The sequence below is a fragment of the Physella acuta genome, unplaced genomic scaffold, assembly GCF_028476545.2.
Source record: "Physella acuta isolate Inbredline_101_S28 unplaced genomic scaffold, ASM2847654v3 ptg000594l, whole genome shotgun sequence".
Lineage (NCBI taxonomy): Eukaryota > Metazoa > Mollusca > Gastropoda > Physidae > Physella > Physella acuta.
Genome location: NW_026732113.1, coordinates 145,175 through 156,246, shown reverse-complemented (window position 1 = coordinate 156,246; position 11,072 = coordinate 145,175). Strand labels below are relative to the sequence as shown.

The 11,072-nt window shown below is 30.2% G+C and overlaps 1 protein-coding gene and 1 pseudogene across 1 annotated transcript; both read left to right on the top strand.

The window, feature by feature from the left end:
• The first annotated feature begins 413 nt into the window (after positions 1-413).
• Positions 414-5,448, top strand: LOC131947476 (repetitive organellar protein). The gene is made up of 8 exons (XM_059308698.1): positions 414-455; positions 795-893; positions 1,400-1,523; positions 1,818-1,862; positions 2,174-2,544; positions 3,228-3,332; positions 3,542-3,596; positions 4,462-5,448. Exons 2-8 carry the CDS (start codon positions 795-797, stop codon positions 4,869-4,871), a joined length of 1,209 nt encoding a protein of 402 aa, XP_059164681.1. The 5' UTR covers positions 414-455; the 3' UTR covers positions 4,872-5,448.
• Positions 5,449-6,897: 1,449 nt separating this feature from the next.
• LOC131947460 (putative ribosome biogenesis protein RLP24) lies at positions 6,898-8,154 on the top strand (annotated as a pseudogene).
• Positions 8,155-11,072: the final 2,918 nt, after the last annotated feature.

Genomic DNA, 11,072 nt, shown 5'->3' with positions numbered 1-11,072 from the left:
CACAAACCATCAACATAAACATATATGCTCAAAATTAAGATACACATTTTAACACATTTAATACTGACTTTCACATTTTCTTCAGACTAAGGAGGGTCGGGAAAACTGAGATCAACTGGTTTCCACCAATCATCTGCACATTGACTATCAGGGGCGTAGCGAGGGGGGGGGGCGGGGGGTGCGGAACGCACCGGGTGACACCGGGAAGGGTCGCTACGCCTCTGGGGGGCGATACTATTAAGTGCCGCGCCGGGTGACACCCGACCTCGCTACGCCACTGTTGACTATATATATATATATATATATATATATATATATATATATATATATATATATATATATATATATATATAAGCAAATTAAACGTTTTAAATAAAAACCGGATTTCCCCGATATTATTTGTGTGCAGCGAAAGACTCAAGACACCATTAACTGGAGGCCACAGAACTAGGAAGGTTTTAAATCATTTATCTTATAGATCCAGTGTAGTCTTAAATGTGATGATAATCTTATACTATACATATATACAATGGCGTATAACATGTAGTCTATTTTAATGTAAATGTTGGCTATGTATTTTACGATTTATTGTTGGAGTTTTAGAACGTTAAATAATGGTTCAGTTTCACTTTGTTTAGATATAAACGAAACAAGCCACTAAAATGTTAGTAGATCCACCGACAGACTTTAAAAGCATCTTTGTTATTAAAACTACATCGATCTAGCTAAGTTCGTAAATATTAATATCAAAGGAGATAATAAAACCTTCGTTAATTGTGCCATACATTCTCCAGATGTCTGACCACTTAAAGAAACATTTGACAACGCAGCTCGATCTATTGGACGAGTCAAGTTTTCAACTACAGAATAGCATCAGTGATTACGTACAGCAGGTAATATCTAAATACACATGTTTTTATATCGGTGGCTAAAATATAAAATATATTATATTTAAGTTAGATGCTGAGTAAAACAAAAACATTAAATCTAAAATGGGTCTGTGTAACAGTGGCTCACCTCTTCGTTTAATTCAGTTTCAAATTGCATCAATTCCAATTTGTGTGTGTAAATAACTAGATCTAGTATTTTTTTAAAAAAATATTCCAACCAAACCAAATAGTGTGCCATGTCTGTACAGACCTAGGTCAAAATAGTGTCAGCCTTATATTTAAACCCAAAATGTATTAATAGGAAGTCATTTAGTAATATTTATGTTCTGTCAGTTTATTAGTTATGCTGCCAGTTTATTTTTACTTAATTTCAAATAGCAGTAATTTATCCTATCTCTAAATTCCACAATGATATTAAGAGATTCAACTATCACACTTAAGTTTTATGTAAGTGATAGAAGTTAAAATAGTGCTACTCATATATTAATTTAAAAAACAAAATTTTATAGATTAAATCAAAAGCAATTGGATATAGAGACAACACTACTGACACCAATATGACAGTGAAAGATGCGCTTGTTATGGTAGCTACAGCACAGAGTGTAATATTTGAACATGTGAATATGATGAATGGTATGGTGATCTATATGTTCAATTTTATTTTAAAATGAAAATAATTTGTTAAAGTTCTTATCTAAATATACTTTTTTGCACACACACACACGTACACACACATACACACACACACTCATACACATACACACACACACACACATATATATATATATATATATATATATATATATATATATATATATATATATATATATATATATATATATATACGTATTTAATTATTCATTGCATTGTTTTAGCTTACCAAATATTCCATAGTCAATATAACATCTTAGTTTATCTTATTGACAGAAACCATCAAGACAAAAACAGAGAGTAAAAGTTTTATCTCAGCAGGTGATCAACATGTTTCTACAGTGTCTATGTCTTGTCAGTTTTATTTATATAATTAAAAATATTTAGCACAACACATTAACACTCTATTTAAAGAGTAGAAGAAAATTAATATGTTAAGCTTTCAGTATTTAATATTAAATTTATTGTTTATAATATTTTAAGAAAACACTAATATGTAGTTTTATCTGTGCCGGTTAAAATTGCCATGACATTGATTTTCCTACAAACATTTAAAATAAACATCTTTTTAACGTTTTAATATAACGTGTATACTTAATTAATTGTTACAAACATTTTCCTCACAATTAAAGGTGATTCTGAAACAATAAGAAGACTAAAGGATATTGAAGCAACTCTAGCTTCTCTACAAGGCACACAACAAAAGACTGAAGATGACATATCAGAAATAAAACAATGGAGAGACAACTTTATAACAGAACAAAATGGCTTATGGATAAATATTGACAAGATGTTTAAAAAACAAAAACATAATTCTAAAAACATTAGGAAAGAAATACATGAACAAGACAACAGAATTGATGAGTTTAAGAAAGAAATTACAGATTTAAAAGAAAGAGAAACAAAGACAGAGAAAGCACTAGATAAACTATCTCTAGATCTAAGAGAGTACAAAAACAACATAAAAAACATCAACACAGAGATGCAAGTTCACACGGATAAGGTAGAAAATTTGTCACAATAAATATTTGATATCTACTGTACAAAAAGAAGGAAAGAAACATGTAATGAATAAAAAAAATCACATTAAATTTAAAGATTATGTTCTTTTTTTTTTATAAATTCCATGTTGCTGCATTAACATATATTTTCTTTTACAATAATTTATAATTGGTGAATTATATAAAATAATCCCTATACCCCTATACTTTTACTAATAAATTTTTCTAGTCAAATACTTTTAAAGTTTTACTTTCGGCATGTTGTTATATGCAAACTTTTTCAACAAAAATTGATGCCCATTGACAAAATGATTGAAACATATTAACCATAGTGTGTGTTTTCATATACACCCCTGTGGCTCTACATACTCTAATGGCTGCTTTACAACCTTCTCCATTATAAAATTATCTGTTTATTTTGTTTTCCACATCTGATCTCTGTACTATTGTATGTATGTCTCTACCATCTGTCCATTAAAGTCTAGGTCTGCCTGCTGGTTATTTACCATTGTGTTTTTTAAACACTACCATGGCCACTCTTTACTAGTATTTTTAATCACATACACATAATTTTACTCTTTGTAAAATTTATGTTTTGTGAGTTTAATTTCTGTTTTATGAGTTTAATTTATTTTAATCTTATGTTAACACATTTATTAACCATCTGCTTTTTTCTTCTATTTAGCATGTTGTGATGTGTAAACTTCTACAACAAAAATTGATTCCAATTGATAAAATAATTGAAACATATAATCAAAACTATGAGACTAGGGAAGGGAAAATGAAAAAGGTAAATGAACTCAAATGTTTTTAGCTAAATATAATGTAATATATTAAATAGAATTATAAAACAAGTGCTCATGAAATATCAGTACTGTGTCACAAAGTACTTGTAGTTATTGTAGTTAAGTGTGCCAACTAAAAAAAAGATGATGGATTGAGACAAATTAATAGTTTGTGACACATAGTGTATTTCTGTAACTGTTGTTCTGTTCTTAGATTGAAACTTTGGAAAAAGAAGTTTTAAAGCTATCACAGGATCTTCAATCTATTGGTAGGCTATTTATTTTCAATATAAATATACAATATAATCATGGAACACTAGTTAAATTTGTTTTCTAGTTTACCAGAAAACACAGCGTTTAATAAATATGTTAATGTGTATAACTTTTTGTTTGAATTGTTAGTGTAGTTTTTATCTAAATTCGTGTAACTTCGAGCCTTCGATTCTTTTGTGAATGCTTTAAAGCAAAGTTATACAATAGATCATATAAACATCATGATACACTGCGAATATTTCCTCATTATGTTATTAATACACATATTTTAAAAATACGTTTATATCTTTATTTGTTTAAGGATTTTATTTCTCAAGTTAATCGTCTACAGCTAAAGCCTTTGTATTTCAAAAATCAAGCTAAACAGTTTATGTGCTTTGATTATTGCATTTTTGTTTGTAGAAGTATGCTATTTTCGTATTAATCATTAAATGTAGATTCCCATTGTTTTATTTGTAAGGGAAACAACCCAACTTAAAAAATTGTGAAACTAATGTTAGCTAAAAGTACGAGAATGATAGATTAAAAGTAGTCTTCTGTCTTGGGCTGAGGCTCCCCTTTTATAGACCTCAAACTTCTGAAGAAATAATTGGTCCATAATTTACATGATTTGGTGTCTTGTGTGGTTACATGCATTCAATATACAAAGTTAATCCTTACTTTTTACTTAGAAATCTAGTTAGAAAATAATATTTTTCTTGAAATTTATCTTATAAATGTATGTCTAAAAGCTGCGTCACTTGATTCGGAACAGTTCTAAGGTAAAAATTTAGTCTAAGTTCAAAAACAAGTTTAAAAAAAAATAGTTAGTATTAAGTATTTGGTAATGTTTAGATACTTTATGTATTTTATTTCTTGCAGGCAATCAACAAGTGAAACCTTCTACACTGGGGTTTATTGCTTCACAAGGTCGCTTGGAAGGGAAAATGTATGACGGATACCAAATTATTACATTCAGTGCTGTAGAACGTAACGTAGGAAACCATTTTGATCCAAAGACTGGAGTGTTTACCGCCCCTGCTAATGGCCTGTATGAAGCAAGTCTTACAATTAAAAAAACAGGAGCTCTTAATGTAGGAGCTGGTGTTTATCACAAATCTGGTGGTAAGACGAATTGGCTGGGGGATGTTTGGACAAAATCTAAATCTGTTGAAGTTTCAAGGAATTTTGAGGTTCGGGTGAGATTGAGAACTGGAGATGTTTTATTTTCAGCAGCTAACTCACCGGATTTGGAATGTTCGCATTTTTCTTGTTCCCTTCAGAAATCATGACACGACATTTGGAAGGAGATTAATTGTATTTAAACAATAAAATATCAATATGTTGTACAATTATTAGCATTTATTAAAGTGTAAATGTAGAATAGAATCCGAACTTGTTTTCAACATATTAGAAACTTTTATTAGGACTTTTATTGATAGTCATTACATATTAAACATATTATTACTATTTTGATACTAAATATTTAGATATTTTCCTAAACAATAGCAAACAAATTGTTTTTCGTAGATTGCCGATCGTTTTTTGTTGTCGCTAGAGATTGCTGAGTCACACATGTTTTGTTTCTTATTGTAATCAGCCTTGTTCTGTATTGTATTAAAGAGTTATCGCTTAATTAACCGTCAGAATTGTGTTGTCTACCTTGCTTAATTTTTCTAATGCCAGTTTCTAATGCAGGTCTTAATAATATTAAAGTTGCCTGTCTCTTTAGTATTTTGTAAATAACAATATTGCCCTTCATAATGATTGGCTTATTTCATCCTTTACATCCCGCCTAATGTAACTAAAACAGATCTTAGTTTATAATGCTTTTGTTACACCTGACCTATCATTTTTATGGCTCGCTGATCAGGGGGAGCGGGTTGGGGTGGGGGAGACAACAACGATTATAAAGAACACAATCAATTAACTCATGGTGTGTTATTCGCGTAAAATAATATACTCGAATATAAACTTAAAGAAAAATAAATTCAATGACAGTAATGACACAGTTTTTCACAAAAATTAATTCATGGCCTACCATCTAGTATACCATAGTGCCCCCACATATCTCCCTATTGATGACAATACACTATGACATAACGTTTGCCTGAATAAGTATTTTTGTTAATTTAAAAAAAAAATTAAACAGTTTCTTTGTTCAAACACAATTTTTCCCATTTGTAGGCCTCATATCCTCCAAAACACAAACTTCCCATAGAGACGGATAATCCTTAATACACTATAGAGCCTTCAGAATTTTGTTAGCTGCAAACATCAAAGACTTGACTTGATTAAACAGGAACCTTTCCGAAAGTGAGCTTACCGTTAATTCACGCATCAAATAAGGTCGAATATGAAATCAGCAGACAAAAAAACAAAAAGTACAATAATAATTGTAGAATATAATAGTGATTTACAAACACTTTTATTTTTTATTTGGATTAGTAGAGTCAGGGTATTGTGTGATTAGGGATGTTATATTATTTAATATAAATAAAATACTACGCTATTAACTATAGTTCACTGTTGTGTATTTTTATTATGGGGAACAATTGTTCTAACTTTTATTGTTGTAGGGCAGTTTTTGAAAATATTTAAATTGATAAAATAATTCTAAACGGCTTTTCAACAGCTTATATTCGATACAAAAATGTAAAAATGTGTGTAATCGATGGTTCCCAAACGGCTTTAATTTTTACCAATGTAAAATAACTTTTTTTTACAAAAATTTAGTATGATTACATAGATTTTTCACGCATATTATATTTTTTTTTTAGAAAAAATTGGAAAGCTACCTAAAAATACTTGTAAGATGAAAATATTTAATTGTTGTCTCCCTTTGACCAGTCTCCTTATGTCGCCTTATGGTCTCTAAGATTGTGTCCTCTGTGTAAAGTTGTGGGTCAAGTCTGTCACTGTCGCTCAGCTGTTTACAGTTTTTAATGAATTTGTTTAGAGAGTTTGTCGGGTCTAGTTGTTGGTTCGTGCTCTCTTTTCCCTTCACCAAGATGTTATCTAAATCGTCGTCTTCCCTGGTGTGTTGTGTACTGGCTGACCTACTCTAATGTTTTCTGTTAGTGGAGTGGGTAGAAGTTAGATTTTCCGTAGACTTGTCAGTATTGTGCTGTTGTCTAGCTAATGTTTTAACTATAATTTATAATGGAGAATTTATTTAAGAAAAAAAAATAACATAAATGTCTTAAGGCCCCTTTTAACATCATCCAGTCGTGTTTACAGTCCGGCTTTTGGTTGAGTGATTTTTCGTCAAGTAATATTCTCTGTCTTGTATATCTTTGAGGTTGGCTTTTGGTAAAGATGTCAGCCATTTTTCAGCCGTTTTTCAAGGTTTGGTAACATTCGTGTGCTAATGTTCAATGTCTAGATGCTATTTTTCAATTTTAAGCTGTACGTTGTTTTCACTGGGTCTTTTTTGTGTTTGTAATTTTGTTGGGTTCTTCGTCTTTTTATGTCTTTGTAAATTAATCTTTTCTTTGATTTGGTTGACGGTATCCTCATTTCAAGCAACTATCGTTCCTAATCAGTGAAACGTAATGATTTTAAAGTGAAAGTCAACATATTAATTTATTTACATCTTATCACAAACAGAACTCGTCAAATATTTGCAACGTATATTATATACAGACAAACTTACGTGTGTAACAACGCTCCCCAATCAAACGTTGTAAAAATATAATGCTGTTTAACATTTATAATCTCCCATGTTGCCTTTGAAATTAAATAAAGGAGGGCACCAATAATAAAACCAGACAAATACATTTTTATAGACAAAATAAAATTTAGAAACTTAAACATAATTTCAAGCTAAAAAATTACATAACTGGCAAAATGTGGCATTAAAGTTTAAAATTAAATCATTTTTTTTGTGTTAAGATAATATACATTCTATTCTTTACTTTATTAACTTCTTAATATCTTTTATCAACGTACTTTAACAAAATTCATTGCAGTGCTCTCTACTTACACTTCTGATAACTAAAAACGTTTAACAGTAAGGTGTTTTGATTTAAATTTGACTAAAAAATTATTGAAAATGAGAGTACGTAAGTGTTTTTTTTCTGTTCACCTCCTATGTAACCAGGCCAATGAATACATTTTGTAGATATTTAGATTTTGTCGTTTAAAGTGTCATAAGTTGTTCCAGAAGAAACGCAACCCACGCAAGGCTCGCTGGACTAAAGCATTCAGTAAGGCTGCTGGAAATGAACTTACAGTTGATGCATTTTTAGAGTTTGACAAGAGGAGAAATAAACATGTAAAATATAATAAAGAATTATGGCAGAATACAGTGAAAGCAATGAAAAGAATTGAAGAAATTAGCACAAGAAGACAAAATAATTTCATTGCTAATTAAAAAAAGGAAAAGAGCTCAGAAAAGAAGCAGACAGAAGGGAAGTGGAAAAATATATGCATCTTATCAAGTCACCTGCAGCTGTCCTCAAACAGAGAAAACAGATGGTGGAAGTGGACATGGAACGGGATGGGGAGGAGATGGAGTCAAATTAAAGACTAGTTGATACACTGACTAAAATTACAAGAACACTGGAACATCAAGTGCTTAAAATTTGTTCGGCAACACCAGTGATCGCCGGAACACTTGGGATTGAAATAATTTAAAATAAAATTAAAAAAAAAAAAAAAAAAAAGAAAAAGAAAAAAACCCACAAAAACACAAAAACAAATAAACTAAAAAACAATAAAAAATTTAGCAAACTACATATTGCACAAATGCGCTATTAAAGACAGTCAGTATCCTTATACATCACACACGATCGACAAGGACGCTGCAACTAAAAAATGTATCAATGTCTTTATAATAAAGTGAAACAAATGAAATTCATTATTGATTTGACTAATATAAATCTTTGTTAATTAAATAGCAGTAGGGTGTTATAACATATAAGAAAAATACGCGTTGACTCAGCAGCAATGTAAAGGTTTCACTTTCATTCCTTATTCATGTTAAGGCAATACTAGACGCGTTATACACAAGATGAATTATAATATAGCTCTTTAAAAACATTTAGCAACCATATAAAGTATATTGTTTTACTGTTTGTATATAATTTAATAACAAAAATATCAAATAGTAAACACTTAAAGATTCTAAATTTTAATTCCACAAAATGAATTGAACAATTCAGAGAAATTGGATTTTCCCGTTATTATTTTTCAGTGTTAAGAGGAAAAGAAGATAAGCCATTTTGTTTCACGTCTGTAAAACAAAATTAAAATAATTTTAAGGTATTACTGATTTAGACCTAAATATAATTTAGGAGTGTAATGTGTGTTTGGATGTAATTTACAAAACGAAAATTAAAACAATAGTGGTCTCAATAATATAAATGTAGTTCCAAAATAAAGTATACCCATTTTAAAAGTTAGACAATGTTACAGATTATAGATCAATGCATATATGTTAATAACCTAGAATAACTTTATAATTATTAGTCAATAGTTATTCTCAAATTTAATTTAGTTTTAAATTTTATCATTTAAAATATGAAAGAATCTGATTAAGAAATTTAATTGACTAAAAATGTATCATCTAAGTAAAATAATTTAAAATATGTATTTTGCAGATGTATCAACATTTAAAGAAACATTTGTCTTGTCAACTTGAACTATTGGATGAGTCAAATGTTTATCTACAGAGTAGCATCAGTTATTTTGTACAGCAGGTAAATCATAATTGTTTCATTTGCATTGGTGTGCATTTTTAGTGTGTAATGGATTGGAAACACTGACGAGAAGCCGCGTTGGTTGTTAACTAGCCTTTATTCAGGCATGATGGAAAGAGAGGGCGGAAGTGACGAGAGACACAAATATATATAAACATATAAGGGACATCACTCAAGATAACAGTATAAATATAATACTAATACAAGAAGAGTGAGTTCCCTTGACTTCACAAGTCTCACTATATTACATCCCTTTACCCTTAGTAAACACAACACATCTCTCGATAGAACAATCTACAGTATCCTAAAATCACCAAATATATTGTAACATGAACATTATGGTAGATTACATCCTTACAAACAATGCACAATATGTTACAACATAATTAAAATACAAAACAATGATGTCAAAGTCCTTTTGACCTTTAAAATCATAGGTCTAACTTATTTGGGACTTTGATTGTCCTGTTTGACCTTCTCAGTGGCTTTTGATTTGGTGACTCAAGATTCTGACCATATGGATTCTCTATCTCGGGAGGTCTAGGATTTAAATCATTAATTCCAGAATTTACATTTTCTGACTCTAGACAACTTGGTTCACTCATATCAACAGAACTTGGTTGTGGAACAAACTGAGTTGGGGTGAACTGATCAGATTTGGTGGGATTGATAGATTCACACTTATTATCTGCACAAGTTATTTTTAACTTGTCTGCATGTCTACGGACAATAAGTCCATCATTTGTTTTTACTTTATAAGACACAGGTCCTGTACATTGAACAATTTGACCTGGTATCCATTTTTCCCTTCTCCCATAATTTCTCAGATACACATTATCATTAAATCCAAATTCTCTTTCAATGGATGATTTGTCATGATTTACTTTTGATTTCCAAATACCTAGAAGTTTCAGAAGTATTTGGCTTGTTAATTAATTTTACAGGTTTATCCTGGGATGTTTTTTTTTTGATAGAAAGGAACTATTTTTGAATTGGCATCTGAAAGTATTATGCTATTATTCAGATCCTTAACTGACATAGATTTCTTTGATTGATCAATTTTCTCAGGTAATCTGATAGTGCTTTTTGGTAACCAAAAATACTGTTTAAAAGTACTATCCTGGACCATATCAATTTGCAACTGTGATCCAGTATTTGAAGTGGGTGTATTAAATGGCAAAAATCTTTTTTTTTTCTTTTGATGTTACCCTTTTAGTTTCTGTAAGTGCTAATGATGTTAGCAAAGTTGTTTGATGATCACATTCCTTCTTACTAATGTATTCTCTTTAAAAGCATTTGAAATTGCCATATCACCATAATCATTTATTAAGTTATAAATACTTTGTTTAGGTAACTCTGACTGATAATGGACTGCATCTTCTCCATCTTTTAGACTTAATTCCATTTTTCTTATTTTATATGGCCTTAAGTCATCATTCACAGACTCTTTAGGCCAACCATTTTTACAGTACTCATATACTTTTATTAAGCACTCATCTTTTTGTGTTTCTCTTTTAACATCATTCACATTTATATTGGAGTTATCCATGATAGTGAAGAGAACAAATACATCTTCTGGTTCATAACTAAGGCTTTGGTTTTTTTAAAGGTAATCGACTAAGACTATCTGCACTATTCTCAGATCCAGGTTTGTATCTCAATTCATAATTGTATGCGGCTAGTGTGATAGCCCATCTTTGAATTCTTGGTGAGGCATGCTCAGGTAGGGGTTTGTTTTCTCCAAATAAGCCTAGCAATGGCTTATGATCTGTAAAGATGGTGAACTCTTTC